The following is a 24,386-nucleotide window of genomic DNA, read 5'->3' on the forward strand; positions in this document are numbered from 1 at the left end:
TTTTTCCAATTAAGACTTATTAATATACATATAAGTCACTAATTGGCTTTTCTGTAACAATCAGCACTATCACTAAAAGTGAAAAGGCGTTTTCACATAATTTTGGGGGAATATACGTATCAATTAAAACCAATAGAGACGATTATTATTATTATTATTTTAAACGGGGTGTTTTCTTTTTTTTAATTTATATATATATATATATATATATATATATGCAGGTCTGTGGTTGCGCGCATGACCCCCCATGTTGCTATGGTTACATCAACACACGCTGGCTTCCGTTTGGAGTTTGTTGTCCTATAACACGAGCTAAAACGTATATGAACGAAAACGAAGCGGGTTTTTTTTAATTATTGTAGCAGCAAATAATTTGTTTAAATATTACCTGTTTTTTTGGTGTGTTTTTTTTTACGTCCAGGTCACGAAACTTAAGGAGGGAGGTTTGGTCCGGGAACTTCTCGTCATTTATCAACATGGAGGTCGGCGACAAGCTGAAAGAGCTGAACCTGTCCGCGGAGGAAATGGACAAATTCACGAAAGCTTTCAAGGACGAGAAATTCAGAGAAATGTTGCACGATTACGCCCGAGAAATATCAGACCCCGAGAACAGGAAAAGGTACGAAGAGGAGATCAAACTTCTGGAGCAGAGGAGAGGAAACAGCATCGAGTTTATCGACCCGAAACCGTTTCGGGCCGTCAAGACGAGCGTGGACGGCAAACAGAAATGTTTCATTAACATCTGTGCCAATGAAAAAGTTGGGAAGCCTGAATCCAAGTGTGCCGTGTCGGAGGACGGCCGCAGAGGGCAGTGTTGGTCCCTGCCTCACAGTCTGCACCCTGCCAGGCAAGATAAAGATCCTAAAGGTAACGACATCCTTATTTATGATGTGATTTTCCACCCGGATACTCTCCACATAGCCAGCAAAAACAAGAGATTCATGGACATGGTGGATAGCACAGCCATTCAGGGAATCCAGAAGGCTTTTAAAGTGAGTTTAGACAAGAACAACGTGAAAGAGATGAAAACGAAATACAAAGGCACCCCGCGGCCTTGCGTAATCAGAAAACCTCTACCCGGATACAAAGCCGAGGAGCCCCCTGAGCAGCCGGACCCCCTCGCCTTCCCGTACCCGGACGAACGAAGACCTCCGACACAAACCGAGAGCCGAGCTGAACCCAAAAGCTTCCTGATCCGGCCTCAGGACGGCAAAGAGCCGACCGAGCCGAACCACACCGTCAAGTATCGATCTTTCATTGATCTGCAGGACTTCAGATGCTCGAGAGACTCGGCCCAAAGCCCCAGGCCCAAAGAGATCGTGATTACCGTTGAAATGCCGCTCCTGAAGTCAGTCGCAGACACCAGCCTCGAGGTGAAGGGGAAAGTCCTGCTGCTGGAGTCCAGGAAACCGGCCTACAGACTGGAACTGCCTTTGGCCTACCCTGTGGACGAAGACAAAGGAGAGGCCAAGTTCAACAAACAGAAAGGACAGCTTACCGTCTCGCTGCCTGTTCTTCCGCCCGATTCGGCTTTCGATTTTTGTGCGGGGCCTTCGGCTCCTGGTGGCGACGGCGGTGAGGGCCATGAGGAGAAAAGAGAGGCCGGAGAGGGAGAGGGGGAAGGAGAGAAAGGGGACCCGGGGCAGCAAACGGGTGGTGAGGAGGAAAAAGAGAAACCAGAAAGCGAAGGGCAGGGTGTGAAGCAGGAAACGAGGAAAGAGAAAGGTGAAGAAGAGGAGGAGGAGGAGGAGGAAAGAGAAGAGAAGACAAGGGAGGTTTTAAAAAGTGAGGAAGAGGAGGAGGAAAGAGAAGAGAAGACAAGGGAGGTTTTAAAAAGTGAGGAAGAGGAAAGAGAAGAGAAGACAAGGGAGGTTTTAAAAAGTGAGGAAGAGGAGGAGGAAAGAGAAGAGAAGACAAGGGAGGTTTTAAAAAGTGAGGAAGAGGAAAGAGAAGAGAAGACAAGGGAGGTTTTAAAAAGTGAGGAAGAGGAGGAGGAAAGAGAAGAGAAGACAAGGGAGGTTTTAAAAAGTGAGGAAGAGGAGGATGTGAAATGGAAGCAAATGGAGAGAAGAGGCCAAGAAACTGTGGAGGGAGGAGGAGGAGGAGGAGGAAGAGGAGGAACTGAGGTTCAAAAGAGTGACAGGCAAAACGAAGATGAAGAGTTAAGTAATCAGAAGAAATCAAGAGGAGGCGGACGTGACAGAGCGGCAGAGGAAAAAGATCCGAGCTTTCAGTGTGATGTTTCTGTCCAGAAAAGGGTGATTTCTGCTGAGGGAGAGAAGTCGGGGGTCGACGACAACACACCGACATCTGAGAACAAGGTTTTAAAGTCTGCTGAACACCTCTGTGACACAAGAGAGGGAGAGGAAGTGAATCTGACCTCCGGTTTGGAGCCGACACCTGAAATGAAGCATCCAGCTGTCCAGGAGACCGAAACGGGAGAAAAAAGCAGACAAGGAAACACACAGGTGAGTACAATACAAAATGAATGAGGGGTGGGGGGGGGGGGGGTGGGGGGGTTACAGGTATGAGCGATCGGACTTCTTTTGTGTGTGTTTGTGTGTGTGTGTGTTTGTGTGTTAGGTGGGAACAGATGCTCCACTCCTGAATCAAACATCCAGCGGTGAATCCCAGACGACCACCGCCGCGTCTTCGAAAAGCATCGCAGGCTCGGACGACGTGAAGTCCAGCAGAGGAGATCCGAGCAGGCGGCTCAACCTCCGGTCTGAGGGACTCGCCGTGGACTCCGAGGAGGAGAACGGGGACGGCCCGGATGAAGACGACCTGGCGGCGGAGCAAGTCCTCCGCGGCTCAGAGCGTGACGACGAGCCGCCGCCTCCTCCTCCTCCGCCTCCTCCTCCTCCTCCTCCTGCGCTACTGAGGGAAATCGATGAAGATGGAAACGAGACGGTCATCAGTGATCATTCGACGTGCGCCGGGTTCGTCCTCCAAAACACGCTGATGTACGAGCTGGACTGACGGGAGTGTGATGACGTGAATCATTTCAACATCTGGAAATAAACTACTTAAGCCATGACAATTAATACTTTTATTGCATTTTTTTTATATCTATATATATATATATATAGATATAAATATAAATTGTGGGTCACTAGCACAGTAAAAAAAAAAAAAAAACACCTCCCTCCCACTGCTGATGGACCCTGAGGCACTAGTGTTCAGGAAATTCATCTAATTTCTTTATTCCCCTACCGGGTGGAAGTAGGTCATTGGAGGAACCTGCAGCTTCCTCGACCGGGCGGGAAGAAGAAGATGTTGTAGGAAACTTGGCAGCAGCACAGAAAAACTGTCACTTTATGTCGCTGCCACTCTGTTACAGATGGAGCAAGTGTTAAAAGATATTCATGCTTGTCTCTTAGCCCGTGTTGAAATATGGTAAGCGCGTTAGGAGTTGGATGTAAGTGTAAAACAAGCAGTTTGAAGCACTTTTAAAAACAAAGCTTAGCAGTCCATATGGTCCTTTCCATTAAAAGGCGAACCGCTGGGCCACATTTACGCCTGCAGCTTCCACTTCTCAACCAGCAGTCGGTGGGTTCTTCTGTAACATGAAGTCTGTTCCTCCTCCTCCTCCTCCTCCTCCTCATCTGATTCCTCTCTGGAGGGAGCTGTCTAAATATTCGGAGTAGCAGGAGAGGGAGCAGAAGTGCCGCTGCACCGGGGCGTCCGTGCCTCCCATGTCATCCACGAGCACCACGGTGTGAGAGACCTGGTGCAGGTTCATGCTCGCTGCCGTCTTGATGTAGAAGCTGATGCACACGCGACCGCAGTCGCAGGTCTTGGCTACTTCCAGGTCCCGGCACAAGTGGGCGGGGATGAGGTGAGGTCCGTACGGTATCCTGTGAGGGGCATCAGAAAGAAGAAATGGTTTGTGAGCTTGTTAGCTGCAGAAGCTTCATAGCGAGGCTTCACTGTGATGTGTTTTAAATCTAACCTGAGGTCGGCCACGGCTCTGGAGGCCATCTCCTGAAGAGGAAGGGGGAATGTAAGGTTCATTTTGTGGTCCAGGGGGTTCGGCTGGACAAACGGATTTCCAAACAAGTCCAGGTTCTCCAGACTCAGCTTACGGAAATCGCCGGGCAACACGGCCAGCTGGTTGTGCGCCGCGGACAGGAACCTCAACTTGGAGAGTCGGCCGATGTGGAACGGCAACGTGACGAGCTCGTTGTCGTCCAGCTTGAGGTTCACGAGTTCTCGGAGCTGGCAGAACTGAGGGGGCAGCGACTGCAGCCGGTTCTGGCTGACGTCCAGGAGCTGAAGGGTCCGCTGCAGGGTGGACAGGCAGAGCGCCTCGCTGAAGGCTTCCAGGTGGTTGTTGTGGAGGATGAGTTCGGAGAGGCAGCCGAGGTCACCGATGGTGGCGGGGAGTTTCTTGATGTGGTTGTTGCTGAGGTCGAGCTTGCGTAAAGCTGGAAAAACCAAACCAGAGACAACTCCTTAGAGCAGTGCTAACGCCAGTAAGTCACGCATTTTAAAAGAAAACCTAACTGAGCCTTTAAATTCCTATAATTCGCCTCATCAGGATCTTAAGACTTTGAAATGTTTGTCATGTCTCCATTTGCTAAACTGACATAATCTTACATTTAGAAATGCTGAAGAAAAACAAAACAAAACAACGTAATTCAAGCTCTTTCGGTCGAAATGCAATCCGTCAGCACGTCATAGACGACCCGCTCGACTCACGTTACCTTTGAGGGACAACATTCGCATGTCCACACGGGACAGTTTGCAGTAGGAGACCTGCAGCTGCTCCAGAGAGTAAGGGAAGTTGGAGGTGAGCGGGTAATCCTTCTTGGAGACGATGGCCAGTTTCTTCTTGGGCTGCTCGACGTCTCTGGCGCGAACGGGCGTGAGCGTGGACAGAGGGAGGCTGCTGGCGTCGCTCCCTCTGTCGGCCAGACGAGCCGCCGAGAGGAAGTTCTTCAAGCTGCCGGCGTCGGCCTGCGGACGAATAAAAAGAAAAGTTGCAGGTGGAGCGATAGATGAGAAAGAGAAAACTGATGCAGCAGATTTACAGGTTCTTGCCGGGTGGGTTGTTTGAATGGTTTCCTTGAAATATCTAACCTGAATTCACTGGCCTAGAATATCCTGACACACTTCTTTGAACACGACGGACTTCGCGATGTTGGAAATAAAAAATAAATTAATTTAAAAAAAAAAAAAGGTGAATAGGATGGAAAAGTAAAAGGGATTGTCTGAGTTAACAAACCTGCAGAAAGGATTTAAATGATCTGTAGTATTTAAAGTTTTACACAGACATTTGATTTACATATTTCTCACAATGTAGGACCGTGTGGGTTTTGTTTTTTCCCTGTTCATGACGGTAGAGTCAGTTAGTCTGTGAAGCTGAGAGGGCGTTTTTTTGGTGTTTTTTTTATATAACAATGTGAAAGCTCTAACAGCCGAGGGCGCTTTGCAACAAATGGAAACAATCGGTCTGCTGCAGCGTCTATCCTGACACGGACTGCAGTCAAAACAAAAGTCTTTGTGTGTCTGGTCGGTAAATGAGCGCGTGGACAGCCAGACTCCCGAGTCCCGTGTTGTTTTTCCTCCTCGCAAGTTAACAGAGAACGACGGAAAACGCCTCCTCCCTCCGATTGTAATGGCGACACGCCGGGCGGGTGTCGTACCTTGCTCAAACAAATGTCAACAGCAGGTTCCTTTAGTCTCACGGTGGCTTTGCCTTCTTCCACGAACCAAGTGAAGAACTTCTCTATGTTGTCTTTCAGCTGCAAGAGAAAGTGGCCAACATTGAAGCAGTGGAAAAGTACATTTCACAACTTCAGGGCGGCTGCGTGTCATCAAGCAACCAGACAGTGATTCACTCCTCCAACAAGCGCAGACAGGAACGCCGAACGCATTTCAACTGTTTGCCATCAATCAAGTTTGCAGCGGTGCAACATTTTACATCGGAGGCGGGAGGTTTTGGAGGAGCCCTTTAAAAGCAGCAGCAGAGACCAACAAGGCCAGCGTTTCTTATCCAGGTCTGTGTGGGAAAGATGATGAATAATTTTAAAAAAAAAAAGAAAAAAAAAGTAGATTTAAGCGACTCAGTGTTGCCTGGAATATTTTGCGAAACGCCTGGTTGAAAAGGAAAACTTCATCGAGCTGCAACTCACGGTTATTTTCTGTAAATAAAATGTTCTGTAAAAATGTGAACTGGTTGTGAAAATGAATTCTCTATATCTCAACTCATTGATTGATAGATTTAGTTACTGCAGCTCTGAAACTAAAGCAGAAGATCTTGAGGCTTTCACTGACGAATGGAATGAAAATGTCTATTAAACTTTATTGTAAGAGCAAAGAGGAATTTAGCAGCTAAATGGGATGTTTTACTTTCTATTAATATGTTCTATAAACTTAATACAATAAACGCTTCCTGACTTGCTTACAGCTGCAACAATTAGTCGGTTGACAGAAAAAGTAATCGATAACTTGTTTGATTAATCATTAAGTCATTTTTAGATTTTTTTTTTTTTTTTAATATTTTTTTATTCTCTGATTACAGGACGTGAAATGTAAATATTTTTGTTTCCTTTGGTCCTCGAAGATAATAAACTTAACTGAATATCTTTTGGCTGCGGACTGTTGGTTGGGACAAAACGAGACATTTTTGGGAAACACAGTCGACATTCTTCACCGTTTACTTACATTTTAAAGCCCGAGCAGCTAATTGATTCACCGAGAACACAATCAACATATTAATTGGGAATCGAAAAAGTAATTAGTTCCAACAACAGACTGAATTGTTCCGAACTTTTTTCTTAAACCAGCTGAAGCTTCTGTAAAGAAAACGGTGTTCTTGGGGCAAAACTGAATTTTTCATTTGAACAAATTTTCGTCAGTGATGGAGAGTTACTAGTTACACGTAATGGACTACAAGATAATCATAAACAGTTACTGGGAATAAATATTGAATTAAATTACAGTTACAATTCAAAACGGTTGATGATTTTAACAGCAGTTACATCTGAATATATTCTTTACTAAAAATGCCTAAATGTAGTAATATTAATTATAGTAATATTAATTATTTAATAATATAAATATAATAATATTATTATAATATTAATATAATAAAAAAAATTAAAATTTATAATAATAAATATAATCATAATTATTATAAATAATAATAGAATAATTAATATATTATACATATTCTCATATATATTAATATTCATTCCGTTGTTTTGCATCTTTTTGCCTTTCGTCCGCAACGTCAAGGCGGTTGGACGTGAGACGACGAGACATTTAAAAAGAGTCATTCAAGGAACCAGGAGGAATAAACTGAACAGCAGCAGCACGGAGTCGACCTGAACGTTGACTTTGTTTGGAGGTCGTGGGAACATCCATTTACACCAGTCGGGTGTGATCTGTTTCAGTGGTTGTGCTTTAAAAAAATAAAAAATCACAACACACCAAACTTAATTCAAGTTATAATGAAGTACTTTTGTTGTGAGGGTTTCCACAGCCTAAATTTAGTTTTTTTTTTTTTTTTTTAGGATTTTTCAGCTTTAAAACGTGTAAGATTTCAGAAGTTGCCTTCCCAACAACTGAGTACTATCTGTCATAATAAAAGCGTGCTGGCTTCAGTTTCTTGCCGTCCATGACAGAATAAATAGGAGCGTCTGTGAATAATGAATAATGAATAATGAATAATGAATAATGAATAATGAATAATGAATAGGAAACGACCCACCTTGTACTTGGAGCCTGCTCTGTCTTTAGCTGTGCAGATCATCATGTAGATGCTGCTGCGTTGGCTCGTCTTGTCCAGATGTTTCCCGATGGAGAGCACAGCTCTGCTCCCTTTGCCGCGACTCTTCATCCCAAACGTGGGAAGCATCCGATTCACCACCTCGACATCGCACTGCAGCTTCATCGCGAACCGCTCGCTTAAAAATAAAAACACCGGTGTCGGAGGGGAAGGGAAAGATTTGAATGCATGCCAGAGGAGAAGAGGAGGAGGAGGAGAAGGAGGAGGAGAGGAGGAGAAGGGAAAAAAAAAGTTCCGCGGAAAAAAAGTTCCGCTAGCTGCTAGTTCGCTTACTTAAAGCTGGTGGGCGACGCGACACACTTCCGTGTTCGTCACGGATGTCAACAAGCCTCGTATTTGACGGGAGCTCGCGAGTTGCATCGAAAATGCCGCTAAATAAACGATATTCGCCGAACTTTCGCCGCCGGCGGCGGCGGCGGCGGCGGGTTGCCCCGGGCGGTATTTCGAGGTATATCTCGGCTGTCACGGTAGTTAAGTTCGGTTCGTTAGTTCGTTAAGTTCGTTAGCCGCCGCTCGTTAGCAGAAACCAGCCGCGCGTGGGAAGTGACGTCACGGAGACGCTCGTTTCAGGGTTGGCGCGGGATCGTCCGGAGAAAAGCACGTGCGAAACTCTTACGCCAATCACAAGGCTTAAAAAAAAAAAAAAAAAAAAAAAAAAAGCGTCCGTCCCGCTGATCCAATTTAGTACAAATCAACATGGGCCAATATTTTATATTACTTCTCACTGTGAGGCAACTGCTCTAACCACTTTTATATATATATATATATATATATATATATATATATATATATATAAAGACTCATTTGGGCAACTCATTCAATTTTTTGTTGATTTTTCTTTTTGTTGGTCATTATAATGACAGTATGCATATACAAATCCGAACCCATGTGACTTACCCTAAGAGGGAAAGAGCTGCGGCAAGAAAAAAAAATAAAAAAGTGTTTCACGGAGTTCAAACGGAGCTTTCCAGTGACTCAGCTAGTTACTCAAGTTACTTCTCGCTGTGGGGCAACTCGCATAATAATAGCTGACTGTGCGGATGTATGAAGACATTGAAAAACATTTCAAGCATAAACAAAATTCCCTCATAACACAAAAACATCTGGTAATACTGTACAGCCCTCTGCAATAGGGCCATCTAGTGCCCAGATGCAAAAACACTACTGTGTATTTGGTGGTGAAAAAGGAGGTTATAAAAGTTTTAGTTTGCACCTCATAATTTACATATATCGGTTTATAAAAATGGTACATTGTAATAAACTACCACAAGCTAAAATATTCTTGAAGTGCTACTAAAGGGCATCAATAATTCCATAATATAATGGCACTTTTGCTTAGATAAACTACACTATATGGAGGAGTCCCACTGGCATGTTTGAGGCTTGGGTTTTGTGTGTACAGGAAGGAGAACAGGTCAATAGTTGTCCTTTAATTATGACTTTCTGTTTTCTCTTCTTATTGCAGTTATCACTCTGGAACGTTAACATTGCTGCAATTCTAAACCAGAAATCTCCTTAAAATTTGCTTCATAGCCTGAAATATCTAATTCTACTTTCATATCTTGCTGTAGCTTCATCTAGAAATGTCAGATCATGTATTCTGGAGGTCTCTGACATTAACAACCAACAAAACCTCGGCTTCGTTATCACAAGATGAGGTCGATTTTACAGGAGAAGAGCACGATAAACTCCAAATCACCTCATTAATCGTGAAGGAGCGCTGCAGCTTAAATGACATGCTGAATTTAGATATGTGTGCTTTATTTGTACCACTTCTCCCTCTGGTGTTCATTCAAGCAAAGTCCCAAATCTATATACAATGCTTCTTTGCATGCACTTGACTTAATAGCAAGCAAGCAGTGAGTCTGAGAGTGTGTGACATCGTCTCCTCAGATCAGCGTGATCAAAGAAACAGAAATGTAGCTCTGATCTCATCTCCTTCTCTCGTCTCCCTTCCTCTTCTGTGAGAGTCTGAACGAGCCCATTTAATTGAATGTACTGCTTATTACATATTATTTAAAACATCAGTTTTGCCACAGTGATATGATTCGTTATGATTTCTAACATTTAAATCAAGTATTTTGATTGAACAAACCCAAAATGCTATTAAAAAATACCCATCAACTTGGCAAGATACAATCAAACTGAATCATACAGCTTACAAGTCACATGATATTAATACTTGAATGCAACAATCTTTCAGATAAACCTTTATTGCTTTTACTACAACATTCACATCCTGTTCTTCAATCCATATATCTCTCAATTAAATAAAAAGTAAAAAAGTAAAATACTCATGTCTTTGGTTTCAACTCGCTGACTTTTTATCAACTTAAAGCTATTTGGTAACAACATGCAACTTTTCATATTTCACATTTTATTCTTATGTATGCCTCTAATTCAAGTTGCCCAATTTTCTGTAAGTACCCAAGCAGCAACGTCACACACATATGAAGTCAGCAAGTACAAACTGGTAAAGGTTTGATGCACTGTGATGAGACAAATCAGGAAAGTATCGCTGATGAAATCAGCGGGATGCTCAGACCATGCAGTGAGAAGAGGAACGACAACATGAGACACACTGTTCGTCACACAAGTTTTCATGGAGACAATTTGTTGAAACCACATATGTAGATGCAACACCATGACTGTTTGTAGCGGTGTTCAAAAATAGAAAGACTCTACTCGAGTTGTTTTTCTTTACACTGAAATTTCCTGAAAAAGAAACATGTTCTCTCTATCTCTCTTCATTGATGTCGTTCTGTACGGTTTAGTGAGCAACCCTACGTGACCCTCCATTATTACTGCCTCTAAAACTCGTTTCATCTTGTTCACAAAGCCGTCTCCACGCAGGACGACCCCCTCCGTATATAATAACGCCTCACTTCCCTGCCATCCTCTCTGCCCTCAGCCCGGTGGACGATGAGAACTGGGAAGAAACGGGCGTCCCTGTACGTTGGCGGACTGTCGCTGAGTGCCAGCTGGCTGGAGTCGGACCTGCAGCACTGCTCGTCGGCGCAGCACGGGTCCGTCAGGTTGCTGCTGCAGCTCCTCCACAGAGCCACGGTGCGATGGGAGCCGTACATGCGGCACAGAGAGAAGCGAGACGTGTCCGAGGACAGGTGGGACTGGAACAGCGCTCCGCGGCAGGAGAAGATGGAGGAGCAGCTGGAGCTGGCGGCGGGCCTCCTCTGGCCTCCTCCGGCTCCTCGTTCGTTCAGCTCGCCGCACTGCTCGCAGTCGTCCTGGCTTTGCAGAGCTCCGTAGCTCTGAGCCGTCTGGCTGCTGTCCAACAGTAAGCAGTTGGGGGACGAGGTGTCTTGCAATGAGTTCGAGTCTCCTGTGCTCGTGTCAATCAGCACGGCCTCCGAGTAACTGGGGATCTCCTGGCGGTTGCAGCGTATGTGCCACTCCATTTCAGTGCTGTCCAACGTGTCTACTCTTGGAATAACACAACCGGTGTTACTCCCCACGAGCCTGTCTTCATTCAGAGGAGAGGGGCTGCTGTTGTTGTACTCCAACCCAAACAGTTTCTCTATGCGGTAGTGCACATAAGCAGTGCGGTACTCGATGAGCACTCTTAGAGGCCAGGACAGCATGAGCAGAGCTGCCAGCCAGAAGGCAACCTGGGAAGTGTACCAAGGCATCCTGTCTGGGTCCACATAGGCTATCAGGTTTTCTCTGAAGTCCACGTTCTTCAGCTGCATTCCCTCCCGGGCCTCCATATAATCATCCAGACCTTCGATTTCAGAGAAGAACTGGGCTCTCTGGTTGAGGTAATCATTTTCTGGACCGGCCTCGGTGAAGCTGAAACACTTGGTGAAGCGCAGGCGAGTTGCTGGATGTCCCTCCAAGCCTCTGAGGTCACGTGACACATCATTCATGCCACAGTGGCTGAAGTCAAATTCGCCCTCGGCCACGTGGGTGTTGACCCGCTCGTGGTACACCTGCGTGGTGGTGTAGGCGTCCCCGTTACGGTACCGGGTGACCTGCCGTGTCCGCCGGACAAAATGGTAGCTGATGGCCTTCCACCATATGCACGGTTGGGCCTCTTGCATCCGCAGCACCCGCTCGTACACGCTGTCCACGTCGGCTTTGCACTGCAGCTCGCTCCGGGCTCTGCAGTGCCAGCACTCCACCATATACAATGCGTAGAGCATGAGCAGGAAGGCCAGGGGGATGTAGATGTAGCCGTCGGAGCAGGGGCTGTCATGGTAGATCATGGAGTGTCCTCCGACGCCCATCCCGGAGGCGCCGCGCAGGGAGGAGGTGAAGGAGGCCGTGAATGAGGAGGTGAGGGCGGAGTTGAAGCTGATCTTGGTGACCCGGGTCAGCTGACACCAGGTGACCGCGCCCAGACAGCTGTACATCAGCAGAGAGAGCAGCAGGCAGCGCCAATGGGACTCCCGGCAGACACAAGCACCCAGAGACTGCTGGACCGGACACTGCTGCAGAGAGGAGAGAGAGGAGAGACGGAGCGATGACAAAAAGGCACTTAGAGCAATGAACTCCCATAAGATGTCGGTGATTTCATGACTCGCAGCAGAAATGCAAATGAATGTGACCACACTATAAATTGCAGAGCTTTTCCATACCCAAGCACAAACTAAATCAAAGTGAAGAAAGCTCCGTGGAATTCAATTAAACCATGTAATGTCCCAGTGAGGCTGCGCATCAAAGCAGCTGACTGATGAATATTACCGAGGTGTTTTCACACTTCCATGTCTGAAATTAATTGAATTTATGTTGCACGACGGCAAATAAAGCTGTCAAAATAACATCAAAGGCTAATACTTGTGCACGTATACACAGAATACTATAAACCTCAGATCCTAAAATTCACGTGCTGATATTTGAGGGAAAAATCCTATTACAATTAATCAGCTAATATCATCTTTTTAACTTAAAAACACAGTACTAAAAAAACATAATTAGTAAAAGTTAAAATAGTAAATATTAAAGTATTAATAATTCATTATGACCCGTACCATCAATTCATAACTATAACAAATTGCAATAGATCAAGCTTCTTGACAAATGTCTCATTTTGTTGCTCGTGCGCTTTTACTGAGGTCATTTTTCAACTTACTTGTAATTTGGATAGTTGTATATTGTGGTATTGCTCATTTTATTGGAGGACCTGAATTCTCTCCCCATTACAACACTCGCGACACACACACACACACACACACACACACACACAGATACATCTCTTTCTGCTTAAACACTTATCTGCTGAGCACACAAACAGAAACAGAAAAGTGCTCACATTTGCAATACTGACCAGCAGTCAAATGGTCCCATTCAGCAAAGACACTGGCTGGAGGCAATTTCATCAGTAACACTAACAAGAAAAGAAGCTGGAGCACTTCCCTCAACGCATAAAGAGACTAAACCAGGACATTTACTGTTTGTTAATTTCATGGCATCTTGTCAGGCACATTTATCAAGATTTCCAAGTCGTACTTTCTAATATTTCTGTCTGGATCTCGAGCTGACGTTCCTCCACATGACAGCCTGTGTTGTTGTTGACTACCTCTCGTGTTTTATGGAGTGAAAGGATTTATGCTGACAACCAGCCATCCATTACTGCCCCCACACAGAGATGGGGATGTCACACACTGCCGGTTCCACCTCAGTAATTTATGGAAGAAACAGGGATTAAACTCATGTGTACCAGGAAGGACTTGGCAGCATCGTGACTGCAGAATGTAAAACATCTAAGGAGGGATGGTTTTTTTGGTGTTTTTTTTTAAATCGCACTTTGATAACACAATATGGAAGGTGGAAATAAGATTAAATCATTTATGTACAGAGCAGCAAACCTAATTGCCCCTCCGGCCAAGGACTCCGAATAAATGTCTGAATCAGATGGGATAGCAATCGCCGATATCTTTGGTAGAAAATATAATGTGCAAAACAGGCACAGTTTCCTGTACAACTGATCCGATGGCAACTCGTGGAATTTCTCTGTGTGTCCCAGACTTGTTGCAAACAGCCACTCACCCGGGCCGGACGGAGTAAATACTCAACAATTGCAAAGACAGTGAGTGTGGCGAAGCAAATGCTGACATAAGCAGGTACACTTGGATTGATCGCTGTCAGAGAAGGGAAACATTTCTGGTCTGTACTACTCCCGCCAGGAGCTATCCATTTGTCGGTGAGAGTGTACCTTTCCACATCACTGGAGTCTGCTGCCACCATGTGAAGTGGACTATTCTGACATTTCAGCGAGCAGAGATGCAGTTTGGCTGCAGGTTGAAGCAGCTGCACTATGATGGCACAGAGAGCCATCATAGTGCAGACAATTTACAGAGAGACAGTCGCTCAAAAATCAGGGACTCCACTATGGACTTAAAGACAATAGTTTAAGCGAATAAATAAAACGAGGTTAAGGGAAATTACATGTTATTATCACTTTTTATGCAACAGGAACAATATAGATATATGGGTCACGGTTGATTACTTTTCTAAAAGTCATTATATTCTTATAAATGCCACATGTAATAAGTTTAAGTCGCACACCTACCTCCTCCGGGACATCAACCTGAGCCGGTGAGTCGTCCTCCTCCTCCTCTTCATCCTCCTGCTCCTCATCCTCAGCATCATTGGGACCACCAGCCGCCGCGGAGTCCTGATCGGAAGAGAGCATGCTGCTCTTCTCGCATGTCAGAGTGAAATCATAGGCTCACTCCTTTTTATTCCCTTTCTGTGCTCCGGGTAAGCCTCCGTTCGCTCCCCCTCTCTGCGCCCCCCTCAGCCCTACAAGGTTTGGGCCGGAGCCAGCAGGCTTCTGCGGCTGCTGCTGCTGCGGTGCGGAGCGGGAGTCCCGCGGTGCTCGCGGTGCTCCCGGAGCGCCGGACGGAGGGGGGAGGAGCTGAGGGAGTTCACCGCAGCACAGGCAGCAGAGGTTCACCATGATGCAGTCCGCGACGCTCGGTGCCAGAAGTCCAAATCACCTAATAAAAACCGTGCATCGGTTAAAACGGAGCACTGCATCAGTTGACGCAGACGACGGTTCCGAATCAGCGGTAGGACGTGTTGCGATGCACCGCAGAGGACCGCACATCACCACTTCCGGTTAGGGTAGAGCGAATCACTCTACGGTGCTTCACAATAAAAGTTGTAATTTATTCTAAATGTTTACTATTCGGCAAAATATTACAAGCTTGCCCTTAAGACATTTTAAATGTATGCAAAGTAAAGTATTGCTTCCTATCGTCATATTTCTGACGCCAATTTCCCGCCAGTAAAGGGAAAGAACAAATAAGACACTGAGATATTTCCAGGTCTTTTATCTATTATTTGAATGTGTGTTGAATAATAACAAGTCAAGAAATGTACTCATTAAGTACAAGTCTCTGAATCATTTTTCTATAATACATCAGTCTATATACACCCTTTCCTTACTGAAGTGCAGGGAGCTGATTGGTCCCATTGTCTGATTGCTGCGCCAGGTGTGATGCCAATTACCTGAAATTGGTTCACCTGTGTTTTTGCTAAGAGACATTTGCCTTATGGTAACAGTTTATTTTGATGGATTTGTTGTTTAACTATAATTTACGAGGAGCTGTGTTGAAGTTTTTGGGGGTAAGAAAAGCTCCAAATGAATTTTAATTCTTCATTCATTACAGATAACGTCATTGTATGCATATGCTGAATTGCCTGTTGACTATAACAAATAAGACAAATGTTAAAGTGTTACCGAGATATGTAGTCTGTCAGATTTCCGATGATATATTCTGTGAATGTAACAAGTTTGAAAGTTTCAGGATTTGACCCCCTAAAACTGCAATTTGCCATGACATTTGAAACTTTATATTTGGAGAGCTGTGTATGCTATAGATGCCTCTTTATTGTAAATGTATGTTTTATACTAACAAGAGGTGGAACTGCTACAGGTGCACCAAATTAACCAATAATTATAATAGGATTGTTTGCTTTTGACTGCCTGTCTATTATTGTGCCATGTGTGTTTCTGATGAAGTTATGGGCTGAAAGATATAATATATATATTCATATATATATATATATAAATTCATATATATATATATATTTATTTATTTATTTAAAAAAAAAAGTTTAAATGGCTCTAAAACAGCGAAGTATCGTCTTGAGCAACATGTAGTACTTCCTCTTACTCACCGCTGGGGGGCGCTGCAGTTGAACGAGTCTCCCACAGCTCCACGGAAGTGAGACTCGCTCCCTGAAAACATGGCGGAGGTCAGGCAGTGTTTTGGAAGGGGACGGCACGACTTTGCGCACAAAATATGTAAACGTTACCTCCCGGAGAGCCAGAAAAAACAAGGGCAAAGTACAGCAAACGAAGAGTTTTCACCTCCTGAGAAGACTCGGGTGAACATTGTTCCTCGATACCGGAGCTACGCCGCGTTTTGGAGGGCTTCTTTCTCCAGCTCCGCCCGTCCTTGCGGCCGCGGACTCGGGCCGTTTGCGTTCACCAGGTCTTACAGCGGCAACGGAACCGGATCCGAACCTCTGTACAAAACTAAAACGGGCTACTATGAGATCCTGGAGGTCTCCCCTACCGCCACTCAAGCCCAGATCAAAACGGCGTACTACAAGCAGTCCTTCCTCTACCACCCGGACAGAAACTCCGGCAGCGCCGAGGCCACGGTCCGTTTCTCGGAGGTCAGCGAAGCCCACACGGTGCTGGGGAACACGGGGCTCCGGAAGAAGTACGACCGGGGTCTGCTGAGCAAGTCGGACCTCACCGCGACGACGACGACGGCGGCGGCGGCGGCGACCAGACCCTCCGGCGGGGGCTCGGCGAAACGGCACACCGGAGGTCGGCAGTCGGTTGCGGGCGTTGACGACCGAGAAGGCATCTTCGACTTCGACGCGTTTTTCAAGTCCCACTACAACGACCAGCTGCAGAAACAAAGAGACATCCGGGTCCGCAAGGAGGAGATGCTGAAGAACAAAGAGGAAACTATTGGCGACAAGAAGATGGGGAAGATGATGGAGATCGGAGTCGGGATGCTGCTGGTGTTGGCTATGGGGATAATACTGAACTCAAAACAGTGAATGAGATCAATATGTGTGGTGGTGGAGGTGGTGGTGGTGGTGGGACTGGACCTTCCTGAACCATTTACACTATTTAAAACGATGCATTTAGAGCTGTGACGACAAGTCAACGGCTTGAGGAGTGAATTAATTGGCAAAGTGGAGAAGATTTCATGTTTTCATTTGTTTTTATGTGGTTGTAAAAGTAGGATATTTGGCTTTTGGGCAAAAAAAACCCACGTTTTTTTTACAAGATGTATCCCGATTCTCTGACAGGAAAATCGTTAGTTATAATTACTGTGCATACGAGCAAGCGTGCACAACTTCTCACTCTTTGTGAACACGCCAACATCCAGTCCAGCCTCCCATCACTCAGTTCGGCATTTATATAATTCCCCGTTGTGCCAACATGTTGTGAGCACGTTGTCCCCCTGTGCTTCACTTTACCTCCTTTGGCTTTCATAAAGTCATCTGTTGGGCAAGTTTTAGTTATGTTTTTAACGGTGAAAGCAAGTTGATTATGGTTAATACGATTTAATGTATTGCTATTTATGAAATATTTATAGCAACATAAAGAAGGGATGAGGAAATAACGCTTTAAAGCTCGCAGTCAGATGGATATTTTAAAGAAAGTGCCTTTTGATGATATTTATTGTACAAATCGATGTTATATTGTTCCAGACATTTAATAAATAATATATATATATATATAATAACTACCTAACCTAATAAATGATTTGGGAGCGGTGCTCGTCAGAGCAAAACACTGCTGTTTGGGTCTTTCATTGTCGGCTGCACCGACTTAAAGGATGACAACAACCATGGCCGAGCAATATACTTAAGGCATGTCGTACATGACCACCGGCCACGGGACTATTGTTGCACGCTGCTTGTCGTGAGCGGCGGCTTCTTCCCAGAAGCATTGAGTTGAGCTTTTCAACCATCCTGTGGAGGATGAAGCAGAACTGTTAAAATCTTCCAATCACTTTCGTAATGCGTTTAGAAATGACCAATGAGGATGGGAAAAAGAAAGACGGGTAACGACAAAACCGTATTGTTGTGGTGGAGAAAAAAAAATGCACGCACACCCAAAAGAAATGTGAAGCCCTGTGGCTGATACAATTACTGAAATAATTCAACGCACACTTTTGAATCGGTAGTCTGATTTAAACATTATACAATGAAAACATACATTTAGTGCGTTTAGAAATTCACAGTTCACATCACAGTTAAAAGTAAACACAAGTCTGTCATATCAGTGCATATTAGTGATAAACTCAGGTCAAACAAAACCTACAACAAATCTACACACAAATACAGTTAACTTATTAAATAGAATTAAAAGTGCTCGTATTATAAATTAACACTAAAATCGAGGGGGGGGAGATGACAGCTTATGCTTTTGCGTGGTTTTACAGTCACAAATCAGACTTCCCTTTGTGCATGGCGAAATATGTAAAAATTATTCTCTCTTTTTTTTTTTTAAAGCTTCTTAATAAAATGTGAAGCTCAACTGGTTAAAAACATGTCTGCAGCTCGTGTCTGTTCTCAGATGACCGGGTTCAGAGCGTCATAGAGCCGCTGCACTGCCAGTTCCACCATCTCTCTCAGGGAGTCGTCCTCTGTGCACTCGTCCTCGCAGCACACCGACTGGTGAGGAGGGGGGGGGTAAAAAAAAAAGAAAAAAAAGGTCAGTTACAAAACAAATCCAGCACACCAAACACATTGTTCTGTCTTAGTTTGGCTGGCTGAAAGCTTCTCACCCTTGTTTCCAAGCAAATGTGGACCGTTTTCCCGTCCACTGTCACAGAGATGTTTTTACCATCGCTGAAGTCCACACAATCGACTCCAAACATGTCCCTGAAAAGATTAATCATCTGATTATCTGAGCAGATAAAAATTCCACAGGAGATCAGAATATCCACTTATACAGTGTTATTAAGAATAGATTTATTGTCGCACTCACTGCAACATGACTTCCAGCCGGGCTTGGTAGACATCCATGTCCACTATGGCAGTCTGGGTCTCCATGGCTGTTAATGAAACACAAATTGGATCACTCACTTCATGCCATTAACCACGCAGCTCATTAGAGCCTTCTTTAGTCACGATGATAAACAGGAAATGGGTTCACGTGAAAAAGAAGTGGTCGGTATCTACGGACCTTTTTGAGCCTTTGGGTTTGACTGGACTTCCAGGACCACAGTGGTGACCGCGTCAGCGTACATGTCATTCAGAGGGTTAGCGATCCACTGAAACACGAGACACAGAGGAAGGCTGGTTGGGCGAACTGCAGCTATTAAACAAAACTAAACTCCAACCTCGATCTCTGAGCAGAATACTTTAAATTCCCATTCAAATCTGGGACATGGCATTGGGCCTTTGTATTCATAAGATAAACCTCATGTCTGTATCAACAATCTGGAAGTGATTTTTTTTTTTTTTTTTGCCAGCACTTTCCACTGTGCTTTAGTAATGAGTTCATGTCTGAGCCTGAGTGGAGGTTGAGTTCTTCGAAGGCCGGTACGTCCGAGGCTCCATACCCTGCAGCTGAATTAAGCAAGCTGAGCACACGCAGTGAACAAAAGTAGCCTTGAGCAAAAAAAAATAGCAGATTATGACGTAGCCACTTCTCACAGGACCAAAAAGAGAGATTTCCAGTCAACGTCCTGCTGCTCACCTCCAGCAGCACCATGCCGACCTCGTGGATCAGAGTGATGTTTTTAAAGATCCTCAAAGTGTTCTTTTCGGTTCCTTCCAGCTCTTCCACATCACCTGAGACGCAGACAACATGGGGGGGTCAATTTCAAGGTCAGCGAAACAGCTGTACTCCACATTTGCAAAACTTCATAAACAAGCCTTGTATATCAAACTGGAAAGTGATTTGGTGTGAGAGAAATTAAAACATCTCACTCCCAGTGAACATGTATTAAAATGAGTAATTAATCATCTAAAAATGGTATCACCAGCATTATAAGGACTACTGACAGATTGTGATTAAAGATTAAAGAGATTGGATTGGACAACTGCAGCTTATCATGACATCTGTGTGTGTGTGTGTGTGTGTACTCTCTCTCCTCTCTCTAAAAGCTACTCGTACGTTACGTCCACGCTGAAACGAGCTTGTCGAGCAACGTTTCAGCCTGAACGCGTAACACACACACGACCTTTTACATACTCGTCACATCACGTCGGTTGAGTTAAGATGTGAGAAGTGAGACGAATATCCCAGCAGGGCAGAGAATCTGATGCGCGACCAAATACGGTGCAACACCAGCGCTGCACGTAGAGCCGATAAGCCTCCGGGACACGGGAACTGTTATCAGCAGTAGCTTTGCAAAATGCACAATTTACTGCACTCCTGTCATTCATTATGTTAAACTAACCACTGGTAGTCAAGGCTGATGAAGCTGTTGTCTTCTTCTTCTAAAAAAAATAAATAAAAGGAGTCATGTGATGGGGGTGTAACAACTCAGAGGAGGACACATTGTGACTGATAAGACCCATTCAGGAAGTGAGCGTAGATGTGTGCCTCGTCGTTTCCAGAATAAAACGCAATCCTACAGTTTTTCGAACTAAAGTGTCGGTCGATGTACCCGGAGATTTCACTCCCATATAAAGAAGTCTTACCAGTGAGGTTTCTCAGATGGCAGACCAGCAGTGAGTAAGGCCCAGTGAAGGGGATGGCCTGGGCCTGCTTCACTGTGCTCATGGCCAGCTCTGTGTACGCTGCAGAACGGACACATGAAGTCAGTACAGCTCCCAGCAGACGCGGTTGTATGATGCAGCTTCCCGGTACAAGACAACAATGAAAAGTGACCTACTGGACAGGTCGGACGGGTTGAGGATGTGGTAGTTGAAGTTCTTCTTCACCAGAATGCCCGACACCCTCTGACCCTGGATACACTTCTTATCAGCCAGAGAGCCCATCACCTGAGAGGAGGAGAGGTGCTTTATGTGTTTAACAAAATTAACAGTGTCAAGTTGGCAAGCGTAAGACTCATAAGTCAGAAGGAGCGCACGGTGACCGTAAATCACGAAAAAGTTTAGCAACCTTGGCGAGTTTCTCTCCTCTGAAGTTCAGCGTGACGGCCTCTGTGTTGCGAGGGTTGTGGACTTCGATGTGAACCTGGTCGTTATCTTCGTACTCCCTGATCAGTGCAGCCTTCAGCCGGGCCATCTCGTTCTGCTCCCCGTGTACAAGGATCTGAGAAAAAAAAAAAAAAACGTGCAATAGTTATGAAAGCATTTCTGTTTACAATTCGAAAAAAAATGATGACAGGTAACGGATTTTTTTTTTTTCCTTTTCCCCTTCCTACCACGTGCGGTGGTTTGAGAGCCCTGATGAACTCGCTGGTCTGCTGGTAGTCGGTGTGAGCAGAAAAGGAGATGTAGTCCACCGACATCTTCAGCTGCAGCTTCTGGCCGGACATGGTGGTGATCTCCTCCGGCTCAGACATGATGTGCTGCAGAGCGCGCACAGTAATCACAGTGAGGGCGAGATGTACTTATACAACACTTAATGTGGTTATACAAATTCACCGTTTCAAATTACGTCCAATTTGAATTTAGATGACCTGGAAATTGCAGTAAATATCTTCACTTTTCTCCAAGACAACAATGGAATCTATCGATTATTAGCTCTAAACACTATTTTTCACTTCGCTGAGAAACACTGTGGGCTGTCCTGCTGTGCTCTGACCTTGGCCAGCGTGCCCTCTACACAGTATCCAGCGATGATCACTCCGTTCCTCTTGTCAGTGCACCAGCTCTCAAAGAGCTCTCTGGAAAGTCCACTCTGCATCATCCCTGGAGACGCCATCACCACACTGGGCCCGATGTCATCGAAGTGATCCATGCTCTGGAAAAAAAAACACACACAAGAGTTAAATGGATGTTTAGCTGTTACATGATAGGTGGTAATTAAGCCTGAAGAACTCCATTAAGAGCCTGTAACACTCTCCACCTTAAGATTGCTGATGTGCTTGAAGACAAAAGGGTTGTTGATGTTTATGGCCTTGCGGATCTTGTCATTCATTGCGTTGACGTAAGTCTGGTACACGGCCATGCACTTCTTGGCCAGCGATGAAGCATAATAGATGGGGATGTCGTGGAGCTCTGGGTGATTCTGCCAGTATTCATCTACAAGAGAACATAACACACTGCCTTACAGACTCCTCTGATTGATGCAAGGAAATAAAGATCCAAAAAGTCAAAATTATCTTCAGAAACAACTGAAATACAAAAAGAGGGTTGTTGGTGTCAAATGAGATGTTGTAAATGATCCAAATCAGGGAGTCAAACATGACTTCTAACCCAAGATAAGCAGCAGTTCCTGGGCTCGTCCCAAGGCAAACACGGGGATTAAACAGCGACCCTCTCTGTTGACGATGTCGTGGACTGTGTTGCAGAACCGAGCTTCACGCTCTTCCCTCTTTTCATGGATGTGAGTGCCGTAGGTTGACTCCTGCAGAAAGAAAAATAACACCGTATTCACCACGTTGTAATCACCTAAATATCCTTTTAAAATAGGCTTCTGTGTGAACTATTACTATTTAAATGAATATTTTTGCTTTGGTCATACTATGATTAAGATGTCTGGTTTGACACTCGGGATTTCAGCTGCCATTAGATGCCGGTCTTCTTGTCGGGAGAAGTCTCCTGTGTACAGCAGCTTTAAGGGGTAAAGAAGAGACAATCAATAGACTTGAACGATAAACGTTGTTTCTGTAAAGCAACCGGGCTTTCTGAAACAAAGCAATTAGACGATAAGATAAAAAAAAGAATCATTACTTTGACTCCGGCTATTTCAATCATGAACATGGCAGCTCCCAGCACATGGCCGGCGTGGTAGCACCAAAACTTGATCCCAGCCACTTCCTTGACCTCGTGGAAGTTGATGGTCTCGATCTTGTCCATGCTTTCCTCCAAGTCTGTCTCAGTGTACAGCATGTCGTCTGCAGAGATATTGCTGCAATAAAAAAATTTTAAAAAATAAAAAAAATTGCAGGCTACACTGTAATTCAACAAATCAGAGCGTTTTCTGATGAGAGAGGTACGTTTGCGCTCACCTGACTTTGACGTAGTCTGATAGTAACCAGCGGTAGATGGCCTTCGTGGCGTGAGTCATGAAAGTCCTCCCTTTAAAGCTGGTCTTCTGGAGGAACCAGGGCAGAGCCCCGCAGTGATCCAGGTGGAAACTGATGACAGGACACACACATGAACCTCAGACCTCCAAATATGATCATCTGAAACATTATTTAAAGTAACTTAATTTGACCATCTGATTACAAGCAGAAGAACTCGTCTTGCTGAAACTGGTGCAGGAAATATATAATTCAATTTCTACTCATTTAAAACAGACTGTGCAGCAAAGAAAAGAGAGGAGGGATAAACTCACTGGCTGATGAGCAGCAGGTCGATCTCAGCTGGGTCGATCAAGTCTATGTAGGGGAGTGCGTCCATTCCCTCCAAGCCGGGGTGAATGCCGCAGTCCAGCTGTGAAACACAAATATTACTTTACCCAGTTCACCCTGGATGATCCACGCAGTATCAATACTGCTCTATTTTTTTTTTCTTCCAGTTGTAGGAATCAACAAAAAAAACAATAGCATGTTTCAAATATTAGAAATAAAAACAACAGATTGCAATTTTTAAAGCCTGCATAAAATAAGAACATAAAATTGCAGGTTGTATTCCTTCAAATATATTCATGCTGTTGTCAAACACGTAGGTATGAAGGTTTTTGACTTGAGAGCAAAGGTTTTCAATTTGCAGCAAAAGTCTAGTTTCATGAGCAAAATTCTTAATTCTGTGACCAAAACTAACAAAACTGCAAAAGAAAAATTTGTTTGCAACGCAACCATTTCATTCTCAGTTTGTATATTTTGACTTACAAACGTGATTTTTGATTGCAGTGCAAGAAATTTGCTTTTAAAACTGTTTTTATTTTTCGCTTGCATAATAAAGACACAAAAATACCTTCATAGGTAGTCGTTAAAATATTCAGAAATCAGAAATATCACTGAGTAGAAGAAAATCTTTAGACATTTCTGACAAAGGTACAGAATATATATATATATATATATATATATATATATATATATAAAAATGAAGTCATAGAGCAGCACGCAGATCATATTTACCATAATTTTCCTTCCTTTGAACTCCAGGATGATGCATGACCTCCCAACCTCCTGACCAGCACCGCTGTAACATGAGAGAAAAAAACATTAAGAATAACATTTATTATTATTATTATTATTATTATTATTATTATTATGCAGAAGCAGCCGCTCAAAATCGCTAAATTAACTCACAGTGGACGAATTAAAAGCTGGTCGCTTTCTTCAGCGGGGACGATTATATCTACTTTGCGTTTTGTGGCCATATTCGCAAAATTTTGTAGGTCAATTTAAAAATGGAAAAAAATAAACGGGATCACATTGGTACTGTGTTTTGTTGAATGAACGGGAGGGGCGGGACTCGCGCAACGGCTGACTTCCGGCGGCGTGTGCAAAATACCGCCGACTAGAATCAAGAGCGTCAATACAAGTTCCGGGACAGC

The 24,386-nt window shown here is 44.4% G+C and overlaps 5 protein-coding genes across 8 annotated transcripts; 2 read left to right on the top strand and 3 right to left on the bottom strand.

The window, feature by feature from the left end:
* The first annotated feature begins 271 nt into the window (after positions 1 to 271).
* On the top strand, positions 272 to 3,032 carry dnaaf2 (dynein axonemal assembly factor 2). 2 transcript variants are annotated; one of them, XM_069152302.1, is made up of 3 exons: positions 272 to 1,967; positions 2,019 to 2,468; positions 2,584 to 3,032. In XM_069152302.1, exons 1-3 carry the CDS (start codon positions 477 to 479, stop codon positions 2,977 to 2,979), a joined length of 2,337 nt encoding a protein of 778 aa, XP_069008403.1. In that variant the 5' UTR covers positions 272 to 476; the 3' UTR covers positions 2,980 to 3,032. The 2 variants fall into 2 exon arrangements, with proteins under 2 accessions (XP_069008403.1, XP_069008402.1); XM_069152301.1 differs by having other exon boundaries at positions 272 to 2,468.
* Positions 3,033 to 3,034: 2 nt separating this feature from the next.
* lrr1 (leucine rich repeat protein 1) lies at positions 3,035 to 8,351 on the bottom strand. The gene is made up of 6 exons (XM_069152303.1): positions 8,069 to 8,351; positions 7,718 to 7,913; positions 5,649 to 5,747; positions 4,707 to 4,959; positions 3,953 to 4,427; positions 3,035 to 3,857 (listed from the first exon to the last, which is right to left on the bottom strand). The coding sequence occupies exons 2-6, from the start codon at positions 7,898 to 7,900 to the stop codon at positions 3,602 to 3,604; spliced, it is 1,266 nt and encodes a 421-aa protein (XP_069008404.1). The 5' UTR covers positions 7,901 to 7,913; positions 8,069 to 8,351; the 3' UTR covers positions 3,035 to 3,601.
* Positions 8,352 to 9,988: 1,637 nt separating this feature from the next.
* Positions 9,989 to 16,035, bottom strand: LOC138199972 (transmembrane protein 151B). Of its 3 annotated transcripts, XM_069152306.1 has the most exons (3): positions 15,941 to 16,035; positions 14,325 to 14,754; positions 9,989 to 12,243 (listed from the first exon to the last, which is right to left on the bottom strand). In XM_069152306.1, the coding sequence occupies exons 2-3, from the start codon at positions 14,445 to 14,447 to the stop codon at positions 10,627 to 10,629; spliced, it is 1,740 nt and encodes a 579-aa protein (XP_069008407.1). In that variant the 5' UTR covers positions 14,448 to 14,754; positions 15,941 to 16,035; the 3' UTR covers positions 9,989 to 10,626. The 3 variants fall into 3 exon arrangements, with proteins under 3 accessions (XP_069008407.1, XP_069008406.1, XP_069008408.1); XM_069152305.1 differs by lacking the exon at positions 15,941 to 16,035 and having other exon boundaries at positions 14,325 to 14,917; XM_069152307.1 differs by lacking the exon at positions 15,941 to 16,035 and having other exon boundaries at positions 14,321 to 14,380.
* On the top strand, positions 15,975 to 17,583 carry LOC138199974 (dnaJ homolog subfamily C member 30, mitochondrial-like). Its single transcript, XM_069152308.1, has one exon. It carries the CDS (start codon positions 16,010 to 16,012, stop codon positions 16,838 to 16,840), a length of 831 nt encoding a protein of 276 aa, XP_069008409.1. The 5' UTR covers positions 15,975 to 16,009; the 3' UTR covers positions 16,841 to 17,583.
* Positions 17,584 to 17,666: 83 nt separating this feature from the next.
* Positions 17,667 to 24,314, bottom strand: LOC138199971 (cleavage and polyadenylation specificity factor subunit 3). The gene is made up of 18 exons (XM_069152304.1): positions 24,139 to 24,314; positions 23,965 to 24,028; positions 23,220 to 23,317; positions 22,891 to 23,019; positions 22,613 to 22,790; positions 22,404 to 22,493; positions 22,136 to 22,286; positions 21,786 to 21,961; positions 21,522 to 21,680; positions 21,139 to 21,285; positions 20,874 to 21,026; positions 20,644 to 20,752; positions 20,450 to 20,548; positions 19,500 to 19,594; positions 18,984 to 19,071; positions 18,786 to 18,852; positions 18,583 to 18,679; positions 17,667 to 18,469 (listed from the first exon to the last, which is right to left on the bottom strand). Exons 1-18 carry the CDS (start codon positions 24,207 to 24,209, stop codon positions 18,368 to 18,370), a joined length of 2,073 nt encoding a protein of 690 aa, XP_069008405.1. The 5' UTR covers positions 24,210 to 24,314; the 3' UTR covers positions 17,667 to 18,367.
* Between the last annotated feature and the right edge of the window lie 72 nt (positions 24,315 to 24,386).

This window comes from Embiotoca jacksoni, unplaced genomic scaffold, assembly GCF_022577435.1.
Source record: "Embiotoca jacksoni isolate LCO1_2020_lvr unplaced genomic scaffold, fEmbJac1.0.p SCAF_18, whole genome shotgun sequence".
Lineage (NCBI taxonomy): Eukaryota > Metazoa > Chordata > Actinopteri > Embiotocidae > Embiotoca > Embiotoca jacksoni.